The 20,533-nt window shown below is 30.0% G+C and overlaps 1 protein-coding gene across 1 annotated transcript; it reads left to right on the forward strand.

The window, feature by feature from the left end:
- The first annotated feature begins 12,648 nt into the window (after window positions 1-12,648).
- Window positions 12,649-13,584, forward strand: LOC114373555 (B3 domain-containing protein At2g31420-like). The gene is made up of 2 exons (XM_028331074.1): window positions 12,649-12,887; window positions 12,978-13,584. The coding sequence occupies exons 1-2, from the start codon at window positions 12,649-12,651 to the stop codon at window positions 13,582-13,584; spliced, it is 846 nt and encodes a 281-aa protein (XP_028186875.1).
- Window positions 13,585-20,533: the final 6,949 nt, after the last annotated feature.

Consider the following 20,533-nt stretch of genomic DNA (forward strand, 5'->3'; position numbering starts at 1 on the left):
TTACATTTATGAGTATGATAGATTAATTTACTTTCTAAAGTGAGTTGGTGATCACTTATTTAGAAGATCACTCTTATTTATTAGTAAGTAATTGATAATAGCTAATTATGATTTTATTTTGAGGTTAAATTATATAAAAATTTATAATTTTTTTCTCACAATTTTTCTTTTTGAGCAAATAATTGATAAATTAACATCATTTAAGTTTTTATGTAGATGATACTAAAAGTGATAAATTTATTATGTTTAGTGAGTAAAATAAAGCCCAAGAAAACAAGAATAATTAAGGAAAACAAGCTAATTGACAAAACTAATGCTAATTAGGAAAGAATAATAATTAAGGAAGCATAACTAATTAAGAAAAGTAATTTAAGCTCTGCAAATGGATTTGAGAGAGAAAATAAATAAAGTAAGTTCTTTCATGCGGGAGATCAAAGTTAAAGTGTACTAGTAGATGTAGGAGTAAATTGAAATAATTATAAATAGAAAAAATTATTAACATTACATCGAATAGTAGCTCGGATAGGCTAAGTTTCTAATATTCTTATCTTCTGAATTTCCTTCTACAACAAAATTGGATTTTCTCATTTCTTTTGTCTTTAATTAATCAATTTAAATTCTTGTTTAATTTCTCTTCTTGTTTGATTTAATTTTTTTATCAATTTAAATTATTACTTTTCTACAACCTTTCCAAATCTTTTTCTTAATCAAATATTCATTTACATAAGTACGTTTCCAGTGGATACAATACTCAAACTTTCGTTTTAACTTTACTACTTGGGAAGAATGGATGCACTTGCCAATCCATCAGCAGTCATATATTTTTTCTTGAAAAAAAACAATGATAGTTTTTTATGTAAACAAAGAAATTATTTTCCATCAACAATCTATCATTTTAATTTCAAACTTTCCTTATTCTTTAATTATTTTCCATCGATCCACCCAACTAATTAACTTAGATTTCCATTTCACCCACTCACATATATTGCAAAGTAAAATAAATTGGACCATATTTATTTTTAACCTAATTACAATCTCATCAAGAATGGAGGTACAAATAAATATTATGAGTCATTCAAAAAATTAAAATATATCTAATTTTAAACCAAATACTGATGATGTATTTTCCAAAAGAATTCAATAACATATAATAGAAATTTATTCACACAGAATATAAATTTAACTCTTTAAAAAAATCTATTACAAATATCATTTGATGTGTCATCGTCGTTTTGTGATTTCAATAACATTTTAGTACAAATCCTCTTTAACTATAAAAATTTATTTATAAATAAGTTTTTCAATACCAATTATATAAATCAAGAAATTAGTTAAATTAATATATAAGTTATTTATATATTTTATTTTATGTAATTTATAAAAATTATTTACATTTATTTTTATATATAGATAATAATAATTTTTATTTTAATAATAAAAATAATAATTTTTTAGATTCTTAAATATTATTTTAAATTTACATAATATGTATAAATTACATAAAATAATTTTTTTTCAAATAATCCATATATTTGTTTATGTATTTATTTTAAAATTATAATAAAATAAGAACATTTTTGTTAATTTACGTTAAAATAAAATTTTATAATAAAATAAATACGTATAAAATTTAAAATTAAATATGTTTAAATATTAAATATTTTATTTTAATTTATTAAATTTTATTATTCAAAAAAATTATAAATTACATATTAAAATATAAATTTATAAATATTTTAAATTAAAACAAATTTTTATAACTCTTATTAATGATATATGTAAAATAGTATTTATAAAATTAATGAAATAAAACATGTGTCTTAAGAGTTTGTTAGTTTGTCTTTAAATAAAAGGAGATGAGTTCAAGTCTGATTAAAACTGAAACTTGCATTCAAGTGAGTACCAAAGTTGCGAATTCAAAATTTAATATTACCAAACTTCCATATAATAGAAATTTATTCACATAGAATATAAATTTAACTTTTTTTAAAAATCTATTACAAATATCATTTGATGTGTCATCGTCGTTTCGCGGTTTTAATAACATTTTCATAAAATCATCTTTAAAATATTTTTTGTATTTATGAAAATATCACCGCTCTAAAAATGATGATAGTTTTAGAAGAACCGTCGTTAAACTTGGGTAATAAAAATCAATTTTTTTAATGTTAATAAATAACTTTAAGTTCCCAAATAAATTTTAATAAAATCAATATAAAGAAAGACTTATAAGACTTTTTGATTGCAAGTGCAATAATTTATATCCATCAAAATAGAATAAAAGATTATAATAATAGACTTTATTAAAAACATAAATACAATAAATGATACTCAAATATATTTTTTAAATTAAAAAAAAAAAACATACTATCTTTACAATAAAATCTATTAAACAGGAAATAGAAAATCTATTTTGAATAATCTCAGTATCATTTCCCAAAAAAATTAAAGAGATATTTAATTATTTTATATTTTTTAATAAAAATTAACTTATAAATATAATTATTTCTAGAATTAAAATTTTAAAATATAATTTATATTAAAAAGTAAAATTAAGAATAAGCATCAATTTTGGTTCTTCTATCCATTGACTATTTGTTAATTATCCAAAATGAAAAAGATTCTCAATATGAGTTGAACTCATGACAACTTATATTCAAAATAAGTTAATAAATCAATAAGATAATTACATTTTTTGTTAATTTCATAAATATTATTTTCTATTTATCATTAACGAAGAGTCATTTTTTTTAATTATACAAATTTATAAATAAAAAAATATATAATATATAATATATAATTTCTAATTTTATTTTATTTCATTTTACATATTTTTTATTTAGAATAATTTATTTATTTTTATTTTTATTTTATGAATTTATAATTAAATTTCTTAAATTAATATGTAAATAATTTTTGTAAACTTATTTTAATATAGATATTACTTTTACTCTAATTACATAAATCTATATAATTACGTCAATTAGTATGTAAATTATAAAAAAAATAAATAAATTTTGTTTAACTTGTAAATTATTTTTATTCTAATTATATAAATCAGTAAAATTTGAATATTTAAAATTTTCGGACTATTTTCGTTTTAACTATAAATCTTATTTAGTAAATAAGTTTTTCAATACCAATTATATAACTCAAGAAAATTAGATAAATTAATAAGCAAATTATTTATATAAATTATTTTATATATTTTATAAAAATTATGTACATTTATTTTTATATATAAATAATAAGAATTTTTATTTTAATTATTAAATAATAATTTTTTCAATTATTTATATATTATTTTAGATTTACATAATATTTATATATTACATAAAATAATTTTTTTCAAATAATCCATATATTTTTTATGTATTTATTTTATAATTATAATAAAATAAGAGCAATTTTTTTAATTTACATTAAAATAAAATTTATAATGAAATAAATACATATAAATATAAAATTAAATATTTTTAAATATTAAATATTAAATATTAAATATTATATTTAATGTCTCTAGGGTCTTGGATAGAAACTTGTTTTGTGCCAATATAGCGTCCTGTGAGGTTAGCTCCAATAAGCTCTTCTTGGTAGGAATGTGGGCTTGGTCTCTTAGAATGGCAATGTCACTAGCAGCCATGCTTTCAATTAAGTCCATTGCTTCGTCGGGGGTTTTCATTTTGATCTTACCCCCAGCTGAAGCATCCAAGAGCTGCTTAGATTGTGGTCTCAATCCATTTATAAATATGTTGAGCTGTATGGGTTCAGAAAAACCATGAGTGGGAGTCTTCCGCAATAAACCTCTGAATCTTTCAAGTGCCTCACTCAATGATTCATCCAGAAACTGGTGGAAGGAAGAGATGGCAGCTTTTCCTTCTACATTCTTCGATTCAGGGAAGTACTTCTTTAAGAACTTTTCTACCACTTCATCCCATGACTTCAGGTTATTTCCTTTAAAAGAATGAAGCCATCTCTTAGCTTCTCCAGCTAAAGAAAATGAGAACAGACTCAACCTGATTGCATCTGCAAGCACACCCGTGAGCCTGATAGTATTGCATATCTCTATATAGGTGGCCAAGTGAGCATAAGGGTCTTCATTAGGTAGACCATGAAATAGATTATTTTGAATCAATTGTATCAAAGAAGGAGGATATGTAATTATCTGAGCTTGAACTTCTGGCTGTGCAATACTGGTGAAAAATTGTGTCACAGTAGAACTTGAATAATCCTCCAGGGTTATTCTTATTGGCTCTTCAACCATGATTGGGTCTTCAACAGGTTCTATATGAGAATGCCCTGCAATAGGAAAACTAGAAGATGCCTCGGAAGATCGAGGTCCTTCTTCTGGGAGTTGTTGCTGCTTCTAAATCCTGCAAAAAAATATTTGATTCTCTCTAAGTTACGCCTTCTACAAGTGGAGTTAATCTCCAAATCAATGGGAATCAAAGCACCTATAGTAGATCTTCTTTGCATACAAGAAAACAGAACAACAATTATACAGTTCAAAAGAACAATGAATGTACAGTAACTAAAATATGAACGAAAGAATCAATGAATCAAAGAGAAAAATATAAAGCAATGCCCTAAAACTGAACTAAACTCTTCTTGAATCTAGTTCCCCGGCAACGGTGCCATAAATACTTTGTTGGATTTCCCCTGCAGCTACTTTTTGGTCCAATTTTTCTTGTGCTCTGGAATTCAGTGCAAATCAAAATATTCTTGGATTGTTACCCTAATTCTGCATAAAATAGCTTTAAATAGGCTCTGAACCCATGATGTTGCGCTTAGCGCCACCCTCGCGCTTAGCGCGAGTAAGTGGATTTAAGCTTAGCGTCAGTCGTGCGCTGAGCCTGGCTGAAGACAACTGTTGCGCTTAGTGCATTGATCTCGCGCTTAGCGCGTGGCCCTGATATTGATGATCTGTCAGATTCTTTTGTCGCGCTAAGTGCGCTGAAGCTGCACTTAGCGGTGGATGCGCGCTTAGCCCAACTGATGAGCTAAGCTCAACTGTCACTTTTAGCACTTCATGACTTAGCCTCTTTTTCTCTTGAAATTGCACAAATTTCGTCATTAAATCCAATGGAAATATTCTAGAGACAGCTTTAACCATAAAACAAGATTTATTTACAAAATTACTACAAAATAGCCATAAATTGGGGAACTATACAAGTTTTGGAAAATGTTTTCTATATAAAAGTTTGTCATATAAGACGACTAACAGTGATCTTCAAGGATATTGTGATTAGGGTGAATGTTGCCTTTGAATTGGAAAAAATTGTTATGACAAATAATAATATGATCCACGACTCGTTGTACTGAATCTGTTTGAAGTGATTAATGAAAATACATATGCTTTTGCTTATATGGTTACTTCTTATGATATGTGACATACTAGATTAGGTCCTGTAAATTCCTCGTATGTTATTAAATTGCAATGATTAGGTTTAATCAACATGCTTGACAAACAAAGTAGGAAATGTGACATACGCATTGAATCAAAATTAATTAAAAAAACATGTCCGCTTATGCAACGTGAATCTAAACCTCTTATTTAATTCATTAGGATCTTGTTGATTTTTAATAAACTATGTCTAGGGGAGGTAAGAGTTATAATTTAACCTTTATAAACTAACAGAATATGCAAGATAAAATTATTTATTAGGCCAATCTATTTATGTTGGAATATGGGGCAGCAGTGTGGTGTACTGATGGTTGGGAATAAGAGTTAAAATGGAGGAGGAATTGGTTTGAATGGTAAAGTGATCAAGTGCAATAACTGGAACAAGTATTGGGAAATATGTGAAAGTTCATAGACATGATTTTGATAAGTGGTTGTGCCTGGAAGATGCATGCTACATGATATTTTGTGGTCAACTTAGCTTACAAGGAAATTCTTTATCTACAAACAGGAAGCCAACCTTATGAAATTTTTTCCTAGTTATGGAGAATAAGAATTCCACCAAAGGCAGCGATATTGTCTTGGATAGTGTTCTTAGACAAGTTGCCTTAAGAGACGGTCTAAAAGAAAGAAAAAAAAAACTGGTAGACAATGACTTTTCATGTGCGTTTTGTCATGTTTAGGAAGGATATGTCTCGCATACTTTGTATACTTCCATTGAAGTGGATCTGATTTGGAAATATTGTTACTCATGATAGAGATAATCAAACTCTTTTTCTTGAAAAACCAATGGCTCGCTTTCAACTACGTTCAGCAAATATGACAGGGAAGACTAAATTGGATAGAGTCTTGTGGTTTTCTGAGATTTGGTGCACCTCAAATCAAAGGAATCAATATGCTTTTAGAGGATGTAATAACTTTGATAGAAAGCTACTACCGGATAAGATTATGTCCACGACTTGGGTTTGGCTAAACGGTAAATTGCAATTTGATAAGGCTATTTTTAACTCTATTGTATTGAGGGGCGGACATTGGAAAAGAAATTGGTGGCTTAACACATATATAGGGGGGGGGGGGGGTAAAAGGATGGGTAGTGGAAAAGGAACATGCAACCAATAGAAGTTCCTAGTGTAAGGTATGGAAAAATACATTAATGTCAAAGATTGCAACTATATTGGTTTGTTTTTAAATTTTATGTTATACAACTATAATATAGTATAATCTTACTTTTTGTTATGAAAAACAATGGTTATTTTATATTTATGCTGATTGGAAACACATAAATACAAAGTAACCATTAGCTAAAAGGTGAATGTTTAGGGTTGTATGTTTGGATCTATCTTTTGTAAAAGGGTTTTGGTCCAAGATAAATCAATATATATTTATTTTTCTAATAAAAAATAGAGATACATAACCTGATTGATCACTTTAGGTAATTTGACAGTATTTGATGAGTAGTCTATTACTCTAGAGATTGAAGAGCCATTGTAGTAGTTAATGTAGATTTTTGTAGTTAATACCAATTGCAAGAGTTCACTACTAGAAAATACATATTACATCGCTCAGTTAACATCGATTTATATGAAAGTCGATGTTAACAAATGCACGGTGATATTTTTGTAAATAAGTGGATATGGTTAACATTGGTTATAAAAGAACCAATGTTAAGAATTGAACTCAACGTCGATTTTATTTAGAACCGATGTTGAGCCTCGTGCGTCAACATTGGTTTTGTTTAGAACTGATGTTGATCTTGGCACGTCAATATCGATTTTTTGTGAAACTGATGTTGTGCTTCACCCAAAATCTTAAACATATTGACTCTCATTTCATTTCAGCACTCGTGCCCAAACCTGTGACACTCTCTTTGTGCCGAAACGTCTTTAGATCTTGCCTCTCACCACTATTGCTGGTTTCGTTGTGCCCATTGTCATCATGCCTCTCTTTGTGGGCAAACCCTGTTGAGCCCTCACCTCTCGTCGATACTGCTATTGGTTTCAAGTTCAAAGATTCTCTTCATGGCTAAACTCTTCAAAACATTATGTTTGTATATTTTACATACATGTAATGTTGTTTATCCATAGGCATCTATAGGTGACCACAAACCATTAATTGGACATGTGAGCAATTGCCAAAGATTGGGCCTTGCAGGCCTTGCTTTGCATTATGCAAATATAGTGCTTCAAATTGAAGGTTAGACTATGGTAAGAAAAAGGGAGATTCTATCAAAGAGTTGCATGCAAAAGTTCGAGCCAACATTGAGAAGAATAATGAACAATATGCAAAGCAAGCAAATAAGGATCGCGTCAAAGTTATTTTTGAACCAAGAGATTGGGTCTGGGTTCATACGAGGAAGGAAAGGTTCCCTGCTCAAAGAAAACCCAACTTGCAACCAAGAGGAGATGGGCCTTTTCAAGTTCTAGAAAAGATAAATGACAATGCTAACAAGCTAGACTTGCCAGGAGAATATGGTAACATAAGTATTACCTTTAATGTGGCTGATCTATCTTTTTTTTGTGTAGGTAACGAAGCAGATTCAAGGTCGAATCCTTTCGAAGAGGGAGAGAATGTTGGAGATGTAACCAGCTCGTCTAATAATCCTTTACATGGGATTGGAGGTCCTATAACAAGGTCCAGGACTAAGAGGATGAAACAAGCTTTGCAAGGCCTGATTCTAAAGATCAAAGAGAAAGAAGACTAATGTGAATTAAGGGTTGCACCTAATTGGGACACTCTCCTACAAATTGATGAAGATACTTTGAGGCCAACTTGAAGAATCACTTTGGGAAGTCCAATTTATAAGACAAGAAATATCCATGGACTGAGTTGATCAATTTTGGTGGACTATTAATATTGGGCGGATTACATAATAATTAAGCCCAACATGTTGATAACTGTTATTTATAGGTATATTTTGGGATTAAATTATATATGAATTGATAATTTTTCTCTCCTATTTATTCCTTTATTGTGCAAATAATTATTATTTTAACATCATTTAAGTTTTTGTGCAGAAAATACTAAAAGTTGATGAACTTATGATGCTTAGTAAGTAAAGTAAAGCCCAAAAGTGTAAATTGGAAATCTAAAGAGGCGTGCTTAGCGCATCCCAGGCACTCAGTGCGAAGCATAAGCTCAGTGAGCATATCATGCTTAGCGCCACGAAGATAATTTAGGAAAGTGAAGGGTAATTCAGGAAAGAGGCGTGTTTAGCGTGAGGATTACCTACTTTCTAAGCATGGAAAACTAAGATGATTTACACCTATAAAAGAAGGAGAGAGAAGAAGGAAAGAAACACACAGAAAACTCAAGAGAATATAATTCCTTATAAAAGGCAAAGGCTAGAAGAAAGGAGAAACAAGCATTAGTAGTCATTCTTTTCCTTTATTCCCTCTCTCAAATTTTCCTTTACTAAATATTTCCCTCTTACAATTGTAAAGTCTCCCATGATGAGGGTAAATCTCCTTTTGTTGGAAACTTGACAGCCAACTACTTTTGATATAATTTATCTTCCTATCTATTTAATACTATTACTTTTGAATTATCTTTTCTTGTGCTTAATATTATTACTTGTGGCTTGACCACCCTTGCATGGTATGTTTTAGTGGTAGCATTGGAAAACATTATTTTCTAATAAAACTAGGAAAGGGTATCTAAATAAAGTCATCACTAGGGATAGGTTGATTTTGTTTAGCCTATTATACATCTCTATTCTTAATGCAATTTAACTATTTGCTCTTTGCAAAGGGGTTTGAGAGAAAAGATAGATAAATTATGCTCTGTAACTCGAGGGATCTTGGTTAGAGTATATTAGTAGATGCAGGTGTAAATTGAAATAATTATAAATAGAGAAAAAATCATTAATATTACTTTAAGAGTAGCTCTCGTAGGCTAAGTTCTCAACATTCTCATATTCTGAATTTACTTCTACAATAGTATTGGGTTCTCTAATCTTTCTATTTTAATTAATTAATTTACCTTTATAATTTAATTTCTTCCCTTCTTTATTTTAAATTAATTTTTTGCCAATTTAATTTACTGTTCTTCTACCACCTTGTCCAAATCTTTTTCTTAATTAAATATTCATCTAAGTACAAACAAAGCCTTTATGGATTGTTAACTCATTGGCAAGTGCACCAAATTGTCTCAAAAGTATTCGGAAGTTCGAGTGTCGAATCCACAAAAACTTTGTTCGTACTTGAGTTGGCATATATCTCAATCTTTAAGTAAGAAAAGAGTAAAAGAGATAAGAAATTGTAGATGTAAAATTTAAAGAAAGTAATAAATAAGAAGGATAAAAGATAAAGAAACTTGTGATGCAATGTTAATGATTTTCTCTATCTAATGTTATTCCACTCACATCTACTATGACACTCTATCTTTTGTTTCCCGCACGAAGAGCCTAATTTATCTATTCTTCTCTCCAAAATTTCTTTGCACAGATAAAAAATAATAAATTGCATTAAGATTATAGATGCATGAAATATGTCAATCTATTTCTAGCAATGATTTCATTTAGATGCTCTTTCCCAGTTCTTAGAAAATAACCATTTTTTAATTCATTATCCATCTAAACGCTGTATGGATGATTAGACCATACTAAACAAATAGGCACAGAAAAGATCAATAGAAACAGGATTGTATTAAATAGATAATAAGAAAGAGTTACATTACAAGAGTTTGTCTGCCAAGCTCTAAATACTATGGGTTTAGCCCCTCATTGTCATGAGAGATTTTACACTTTAGGGACTGATGTGGATAGAAGAAGGGAAGGGATGGATAATGGACATAGAAAGAGGGTTTCCCCATTTGAGATACCTAGGCTTACAATGCATTCATGAGAGAGCTATGAATCTCGATGTGTCATTTTTCTTTTGCTTCCTACTCCTTTTATAGGTCTAAGGTAGCTTAAAATTCACACGACCTCGCGCTAAGCGAGCCTTTTGGGCTTAGCGAATATGGCAGTGATCATGCGCTTAGCATGGGATCGCGCTAAGTACGCCTTTGGGCTTCTTCGTGGGCCTTCTTTACGCTAAGCGTGAGCTGGCCGCTAAGCGAGGAAGCGCGTTGGGCCTGCCTTGTGTGCTAAGAAAGCTGTCTCAATCTTCCAATTTTTCTTCAAGGCTTTTTCTTCAAGTTTTTGCATCAATTTTCTTCTAAAGCACTTGAAATTTTCTTCTTTTGAATCCTACTGGTAAAAAATTGCAATGATATTAAATTCTTCATTATTTCATTAAAAACAACAGTAAAGTAGAGAAATTTCAATCATTCTTAGTCAAAATTGACTATCAATTCAACCCAGATTTTGCAGTTGTCAAAATATAATTTCTTATAAAAGGCAAAGGCTAGAAGAAAGGGAAAGCAAGCATTAGGAGTCATTCCTTTACTTTATTCCCTATCTCAAATTCTCCTTTACTAAATATTTCCCTTTTGCAATTGTAAAGCCTCCAATGACGAGGGTAAACTTCCTTTTGTTGGGAACTTGGCAGGCAACTACTTTTTGAAGTAATTTCTCTTTATATCTATTTAATATTATTACTTTTACATTATCCTTTCTTGTACTTAATATTATTGTTTGTGGCTTAATCACCTATTTGCATGGTAAATTTTAGGGGTAGCATTGAGAAACATTATTTTTTAATAGAACTAGGAAATGGTATCTAAATAAAGTCATCACTACGGATTGATTGATTTTTTTTAATCTATTCTACATCTTTATTCTTAATGCAATTTAAGTATGTGTTTCTTGCAAAGGGATTTGGGAGAAAAGATAGATTAAAGGCTCTTTAACTCAAGGGATCTTAGTTAGATTATTCTAGTAGATGCATGTGTAAATTGAATAATTATAAATAGAGAAAAATCATCTCATATTCTGAATTTACTTATACAATAATATTGGGTTCTCTGATCTTTCTATTTTTATTAATTAATTTACCTTTATAATTTAATTTCTTTCCTTGTTTATTTTAATTTAATTCTTTGTCAATTTAATTTACTGTTTTTCTAAAACCTTGTCCAAATCTTTTTCTTAATTAAATATTCATCTACCTACAAAGTCTCTTTGGATTCAACACTTGGACTTCCATTTTAACTTTATTGTTTGGGACGAATTGGTGTACTTATCAATAGTTTAAGACATGGTCATAAATTTTAGCAACTCTTAAAATATGATTTATTTTCATTTATTAATTGTAGTTTGGACCTATTTTAGTCAATACTTGGGATGAACTGGTGCAATTGTAATGGGTTGTCACCACCTTTTATTGTTATTTTAAAGTCTTTTAATTATTAGATTAATTATTGAGGATTGAACTTAAATTAAAGTTATCAGTAGAGTATAAATAGACTCATCAAACACTTTATTAGCAGATTAATGAAATTTGAGAGTTTTTCTATTGTGAGAGTTTTTCCTTTGCTCATGGGGTTAAGAAATGATAGTGATAGTGTGCTCTACCAGCAGTCACATTTAGGGTCATACTCTTTTTTATAACTTTAGCTTTACTACGGTTAGGATCAAATTACTTTTGATAAATTTGGTTCTATCGACATGTCACATTTAAGATCTAAGTTCCTTTATAGTTATTTTCAAGATGATCCTAAGTTGGTTAAGGTCTAAGTTCCTTTATAGTTATTTCCAAGATGATCCTAAGTTGTCTTTTCTCATAAATCTCCCTGTATACCTCTTTTTTTTTTTTTATTCAAACCTCCTTGTAAACCTGCAACCCTGGTTAGTGAGTGACAAATTAATTAAATGCCGGAATATATGAGTCATAAAATTCATCATTAAGAAACTACGTAGATGAACAATATAAATGGATTTTTCACGGTTTCAGTTTCACCACTCTTGCCGAAGACCTACGCGACGTACACGTTACAAATAAAGAGATCAATTTATTATTTTTAAGTTAAAAAAAAAGATATCAGAATTAAGTTGAAGTAATTATTAGAATCCAAAACTATCTATCGGTAAATAAATTATTGTCAAGTCAAATTTATGTGATTGATATTTTGAAACTGCATAATAATTTTTTTGATAGGAGATTTATCGATCTCTGATACGTAATCCAAATTATTTTAAAGTTATTATAATCTTTTTTAACTTCAAATTTTAGCGGGAAAATTTTCTTCTCTTTAAAACCCTCACCACTCTTCCCAACTTTTACCGCAAAAAATCTGTTCAATCGTCTCACAACTATTTCCTCTTTCGTTTGTGTTTTCAACTCTTAGGCTTTATTCCTTTTACCACCATGAGGGACTTGAAAACTTTAAAGGAATTGGTGGCAAGCGTTACAGATTGGAAGTCGCTCGAGAAGATGTCTTGCAAACCCTTTAAGCCTTCCATTTTGCATTTGGCAATATCACAAGATGCGCCCCACTTATATAGCGAAGAACAGTTGATTCAATTAAAGAAATTAAGCAAACTACTTTCAAGCGCTGAATCGAAGCCAAATACAAATAAGACTGATAAGAGGGTGACCAAAAAAAGGTGCGTAACCCTGGCCTAAATTTTTTAGTAGTTTAATTAAATGTTATTTTAGATGTATTAAATATATGACTCTTGTGTATGTACTTTTAGACAAATTGAAGAGAGACCTAAAGAAGAAAGAGTCATGCCAGCAACGATTAAAAAACCAAGAAAGATAATCTTGGAACAGAACGGACCATCACCAGATTTGTCAAGAAGGATAATCTTGGGACATAGCGGACCATCACCAGATTTGCCGCCAAGAAGGATAATCTTGGAACATAGCGGGCCATCACCAGATTTGCCAATGCAATTCAAGAACCGAGTAGCTGAGTTGAGTGGTCATGATCTTAAATATTTGATGCACAAGAGACTCTTCTGGTCAGACCTGAAGCCGAACAACAATCGTCTCTCCATGCCCATAAATGAAATTATGTGTGAATTTCTCACACAAGCTGAGATTGAAAAATTGGATGAAAGAAATGGAAGGAACGGAAAAGGACGGCTCGTTGGTCTGGAATTGACTGTGTTAGACCCATGTCTGAGAGAATTTACTTTACCATTGAAGAAGTGGAGCATGCAAAGGACTGACACCTATAACCTGGTAACAGATTGGAATAGTATCGTATCTACTAATGAGTTTGAAGAAGGTCAAGAGCTCCAAATTTGGTCTTTTAGGGTTGATAACAAGTTATATCTTATCCTAAACAAACTGTGAATTTCATTAAAATCGTTTATATTTTTAGTTTTCCTTTACATTGCTTAGGGTTTGCAGGAAGTCTTAGATTCAACCGCAGTTGCTGTTCCTGTAAAATCACAAAAAAGAATATATATATATATATATAGAGAGAGAGAGAGAGAGAGAGTTTTCTGGTTGATAAAAGGCATGCTGAATAATATAACCATGTGTTGGTTCATACCTTCCCGCCAACCCTTTCTTCAGTAATTGAATTATCATTATCAAGATCGCATTCATTGATCACGTACACCTGCTTCGTTCAAGGCAATGTGAAGCCTCTGAACATTGTCGTTTCAGTTGACTGAACCATGGTGGAGATTGTTACCGATTATTAGATTAATTTAGATAATATGTTATTAGATTAGCTCAAATAAAATATTATCAAATTTGATTAGATAATTAATTAGTAAAAGAAATATTTGACAGAGGATGATATTGTGGGTGATCGGGTCTGCTTATAATTGTTGGAAAATAAAACAAAAATGAAGGAAAATAAATACGAAGAAGATGCACAGTCTTGAATTAAATAACAACATAACAGTAGTAAAATAAATTTAATTGACAATACATGAATAATGCATTATATCATACAATGAGCACAAAGGAAAAATTAAATCAAGGGAAAAAATTAAATAGCCTGGGTTGAAGCGCGTAAACACTATCCTTAGAGAGAAAACGTCCCCACTGCACGGGTTAGAAATTCTGATTGCGCTCATCTCCCAAGATACGACAACCTGTTGGTTCCGATCGTGTGCAGCGAAAGGATCCCCGAATCTTATGAACACCAATGCTCTTGCTCTCACAAAAATTAAGTTTTGTATAGGAAAAGAAAGAGATAAATTTTTGGCAGAAAGAAACCAGAGCTCTCAGTATATCATTTCTAGAAAAGAGGAAAGAGATATATATAGGCATTTTGCAACAACAAAATATGACCGTTAGAAACATGACCGTTGGAAAACCAACCTACAGTTGTCAAAACAAATCTAACAAACTAGTTTGACTCATTAAAACAAAATCTTAAGAAAATCTAAAATTAATATTTTATTTTATAAAATAGAATTAATATATATTTATAAATTTTAAATTAAAACACAAATATTTATCAACATTCCCCCACATAATTTAAAATTTTAAAATATATTTTCTGAAAGATAATTTGTATAAACATATAAGAGAAAGAGCATGTGATATTGTATTTCGGTATAAGGAACCTTCCGGGTTTGAGCCTTATACCTAGTGTTTATGAACTTCCATCCGAGAAAAATGTAGTGACTTGATTGTCTTGAACTACATATTCTTTAACCGGACTTTAGTACACAACTCCTACAATATTGGTGTTCAATTAGGTTCTAATCAATGGTAGCGCGTTACACGGCCTTGCGCTTGTATCTTGTTTCGTGAGTGTCACTTAGAGATTAGCCCATATCTCACAGTGGCGGCCCCACCACCACACTCACTAGGTGAATCCTCAAAGAGTGAGTTGTGACCCTCACCCCTACAATAATTGTCATCGGATTCATTAAGAGGTATTTTTTTTCCATCAAAAATACACATATATAAATACCCCAACCTTAATATTGCCACAATTTATAATACACCTCGTCATAGGAATGAGAAAACAGCTCCGTCAAATTTCATTTTGGTGTACTTTAGTCAACAAACAATTTCGTTGTTACCCGTTGAACTCCATTCATGGGATCACCAATCACACGGAGACGGGTGTCCATTGTTGTAACTAAATAATGGGCTTTAATCTCATTCCCCTCGACGACTCAAATACTTGTTGACATGTCAACCTTTTTGTAAGTGGATCCGCAATATTATTTTCTGACCTAACAAAGTCAAGAGAAATGACACCATGAGAAATCGAATTTCTAATAGACTTATGTCTCACTCTTAAGTGTCTTCTTTTTTCATTAAAATTTTTGTTAGTAACTTTAGATATAGCAACTTGACTATCACAATGCATTGGAATTGGAGGTATACGCTTATTTAACAATGACAAATCACATAATACATTTTTAAGAAATTCAGCCTCACTAGTAGCAGTATTTAAAGCAATAATTTTTGCTTTCATATGAAATAATAATTTGTCTAATAGATTTTCATGATACTGCATAACCAGCTAAAGCAAAAATATAACCACTTGTCAATTTTATTTCATCAAAATCAGAACTTCAAGTTTGTATCACTAAATCTCTCAATTACTTTCCAATCTACCTACTGCATATGCAATATCAGACAAGCCTAGAGAAGTTTGTCAAATGCAATAAAGAACCAATACTTTGATAATATTTATGTGAAGAAATTCCTTTACTCAATTTTTTTTTTAACTTGATGGATGAGTCATAAGGAGTAAAAGCATGTTTCGCATCAAAATAATTAAACTTTTTCAATAGCTTTTCAACATACTAAGATTGGGTAAAAGTCATGGCATCATTTTTCTTTATAAGCTTAATACCCAAAATCACATCTACACAACCAAGGTCTTTCATATCAAAATTTCTAAACAAGAAAGACTTCACATCATTTATGAAATGCATATTACTACCAAATATCAATATGTTACCGAGATACAAACATAAAATGACACATCCATTATCATCAAATTATTACACATACACACATTTATCACTATCATTAATTTGAAAATCATACAAAAGAATAACTTAATCAAACTTTTGTGTCAATGCTTTGGAGCTTGTTTCAAACCATACAAAGATTTAACAATTTATTTTTCAAGAAAAAATATTTTCAAAGAAAGTCACATCTCTAGACTCCATAATAGTACCATTAGAAATTTCAGATACTTCTGAATTAATAACTAAGAATCTATAAGTAGTATTATGTAAAAAATATTCAACAAAATATAATTAATATTTTTTTTTCAATTTTCCTTTTCTTATTAATAGGGATATTAACCTTTACTAGACACCCCCACACTTTAAGATATTTCAAATTTGGTTCTCTTTTTCTCCATAGCTCATAAAGATTTTTTTTTGTTTATAAGGTACTCTTTTAAGAATATGACATGCAAAATATAAAGTTTCACCAAAGTATTTATTTTATTATTTTTGTGTGTTATATTTTCACAGGCTTATCTTTTATCAATGAGTTATAAATAAAGAGACAATCAGTCAACATGTAACAAAAAAATACTTGCAGTATTAATAATAACGTTAAACAATAAAAATTAAAAACCAAACAACAAATGTCCTGATTTTAAAGACTTGTGTTCACAGGATCATTTGACCAAGTAAAAGATAGTTTTCTAATCATATAAGAATGAAATTAGAAGTATGATTTTAGTTTTTCACATAAACTAATTCTAAAAGCATTTTCTCTTCAAAACCATCATTAATAAAGAAAATATATTTTAAATTTCAAATTATAAGAAAATATTTTTCAACAATCTCTCACTAATATAAAATTTAAGGAAATGAAATAATATAATAAAACATTTTTAATAAAGCATAATACATTGTGTCTTTATCCATTAATTTTTCAGACTTACTAAAAGGGGAGTCAATCATATTCATGACAGATATTTTAATAAAATATAATGCTACTGCAGAAAAGACTATGCAAGAAGAAAGTGAAAAATAATTTTTCTCTCTAAGACTGTTGGAAAATAAAACAAAAATGAAGGAAAATAAATACGAAGAAGATGCACAGTCTTGAATTAAATAACAAAATAACAGTAGTAAAATAAATTTAATTGACAATACATGAATAATGCATTATATCATACAATGAGCACAAAGGAAAAATTAAATCAAGGGAAAGAATTAAATAGCCTGGGTTGAAGCGCGTAAACGCTATTCTTAGAGAGAAAACGCCCCCACTGCACGGGTAAGAAATTCTGATTGCGCTCCTCTCCCAAGATACGACAACCCGTTGGTTCCGATCGTGTGCAGCGAAAGGATCCCCGAACCTTATGAACACCAATGCTCTTGCTCTCACAAAAATTAAGTTTTGTATAGGAAAAGAAAGAGATAAATTTTTGGCAGAAAGAAACCAGAGCTCTCAGTATATCATTTCTAGAAAAGAGGAAAGAGATATATATAGGCATTTTGCAACAACAAAATATGACCGTTAGAAATATGACCGTTGGAAAACCAACCTACAGTTGTCAAAACAAATCTAACAAACTAGTTTGACTCATTAAAACAAAATCTTAAGAAAATCTAAAATAAATATTTTATTTTATAAAATAGAATTAATATATATTTATAAATTTTAAATTAAAACACAAATATTTATCAACAATAATGACCAATATATGTAAGTGTTAGACATGTTTTGGGGAGCAAACAGAGGGAAGCAACAAGTCTATCAAGTAAATTATAATACGCGTGTGGCAAATTTTTCAGATATTATGTGTTACTGTTAGCTTGTCCTTGGATGTATTAGTTTTACTTTTATCAGATGTTCACACATGTGCGCAGAAGGAAGCTGGATAGGAACCAAATTGGAATTATATATGTGCAGCTAGCTGTGGTGATGCCAATTTTCAAGTGTACAGGTCTCTAATTTTTGTGTGGGCTTGGTGCTGATAAAAAGTAAAGTTGGAGGGTGATTATATGAAGGCTTCGTGGTGGGTTACTACTTAGTAGTGCCTCTTATTTCCTTCATAAGGTTTAAGGGGTTCGGCGTATTTTGTTTATATCCTTCGGAGGGAGCCATGTTTGTTGCTCTCTGCTATATGTGTATTCTTGTTTTACATTTATGAGTTGTGATGCATATACACATTTATGATTATGATGGATTAATTTACTTTCTAAAGTGGATTTTGGTGATCACTTATTTAAAAGATCACTTCTATTTATTAGTAAGTCATTGATAACTATTAATTATAAGTTTATTTTGTGGTTAAATTATATAGAAATTCAAAATTCTTCTCTCGTAATTTTTTCTTTTTGAGTAAATAATTGTTAAATTGACATCATTTAAGTTTTTATGTAGATAATACTAAATGTGATGAATTTATGATGCTTAGTAAGTAAAATAAATTTCAAGAAAAGAAGAATAATTAAAGAAAAGAAGCTAATTGAGGAAAGCAATGTTAATTAAGGAAAAAAAATAATTGAGTAGGCTAATTAAGGAAAGAAAAATTATTAAGGAAAGTAAAGTCGGACTTAGTGTAAGAAGGCATAATCTGTCCCTATAAAAGAAAAAGGGAGAAAAAGGAAAAGACACACAGAAATTCCAACAAAATACAATTTCTTATGGAAAGTAAACGCTAAAAGAAAGAGAAACAAGAATTGAGAGTCATTTCTTCCCTCCATTTCCTTTCTTATCTTTTTCCTCTTGCAATTATAAAGTCCCCATGACAATGAGAGGCTAAACTCCCTTTATTGGGAACTTGGCCGCCAACTATTCTTTATATAATTTTTTTCCTATCTATTTATGAATATTACATTTGAATTATCTTTTCTTATATTTAATATTATTACTTGTGCTTGATCCCTCATTTGCATGATAAGTTTTAGTCGTAACTTTGAGAAACGTTATTTTCTTAAAAAACTAGATAAGAGTATCTAAATAAAGTCATTACTAGGGATAAGTTTATGTTCGTTTAACCTGTTATACATCTCTATTCTCACTGTAATTTACTATTTTAATTCTGTAAAGAAATTTGAGAGAAAAAAAAAAGATAAATTAGACTCTTTCATGCGAGGTACCAAAGTTAGAGTATACTAGAAGATGCAGATGTAAATTGAAATAATTATAAATAAAGAGAATGGATTAGGACGAAAAAATAGATAAATTAAGTTTTTTCATGCGGGGGACCAAAATAAGAGTATACCAGTAGATGCAAGTATAAATTAGAATTATTATAAATAGAGAAAAATGATTAATATTACATCATAGAGTAGTTCTGGTAGGCTAAGTTCACAGTATCCTCATCTTCCGACTTTCCTTCTATAACAATATTGGATTTTCTCATTTCTTTTGTCTTAAATTAATTAATTTAAATTCTTGTTTAATTTCATTTCTTGTTTGATTTAATTTTCTATCAATTTAAATCACTATTTTTTCGAACCTTTTCAAATCTTTTTCTTAATCAAATATTTATATACGTAAGTACTTCCATGTGAATGGCAGAGATGTTTTTGGGAAGCAGAGGGAAGCAACAAGTTTATCAACTAAATTGTAATACGTGTGTGGCAAATTTTTTAGATGTTATGTGTTACTGTTAGCTTGTCTGATGTAATCCTACCCCCCCAAGGACATTGGATAGAAGACTCCAAGAAGATTGAGTCAAAGATGTAAGAGAAGGTCCTAAGGTTCTTATGAGCCTTAGGGTAGATTTTGGGCTCATGGGCTAAGTATGAGCCCACTTATCTTTGTACATATTAGATTAAGATTTCATTATTTTTGGCTCTTGTATTTAGGACTCCATAATGTAGGTAGGGTACCCTAGAAATGTAAGATTTTTCAGCCCTTGTATTTTAGGGCACCTACACTAGTTTTTGTATTATGGGTAGTTTTGTAATTTCGCATGCATTAAGTGAATATTTGATGTGTGTGTTGAGAAATAAATTTAATTGAATTGGGAGAAGTCCAATCCAATTAAATTTTAGAGGGGGTGGTGAGTATTTGCTTGCTACACCCTATTGCCACATCATATAGTCACACTTTGTGCATGTCTTCTATGCTTTACATGCCTCATGACACCTAAGCACACTTAGTGGAGAATCTTGGACTTGATCTTGGACTAGTGGACTGAACCATAGCTAAAATTCACTAATCATAATTAGTGAAATTTTGGCTCCACAAATTTAATTTCAAATTTAAGTGAAATTTGAATAGAAATTCAAATTTTCCTCCAATTTTTTGTGACACTTAGGCTATAAATAGAGGTCATGTGTGTGTATTTTTTTGAACTTTGATCATTTGAAAATTAAACTTCAGATTTTAGAGC

This window comes from Glycine soja, chromosome 1 (genome assembly GCF_004193775.1).
Source record: "Glycine soja cultivar W05 chromosome 1, ASM419377v2, whole genome shotgun sequence".
Classification (NCBI taxonomy): domain Eukaryota; kingdom Viridiplantae; phylum Streptophyta; class Magnoliopsida; order Fabales; family Fabaceae; genus Glycine; species Glycine soja.

What these genes read in the sequence shown, in the direction of transcription:
- LOC114373555 (XM_028331074.1), top strand. Translation starts at nt 12,649, where the DNA reads ATGAGGGACTTGAAAACTTTAAAGGAATTGGTGGCAAGCGTTACAGAT. An exon ending in AAGAGGGTGACCAAAAAAAG is followed by an intron (nt 12,888 to 12,977) that starts GTGCGTAACCCT and finishes ATGTACTTTTAG; the next exon opens with ACAAATTGAAGAGAGACCTA.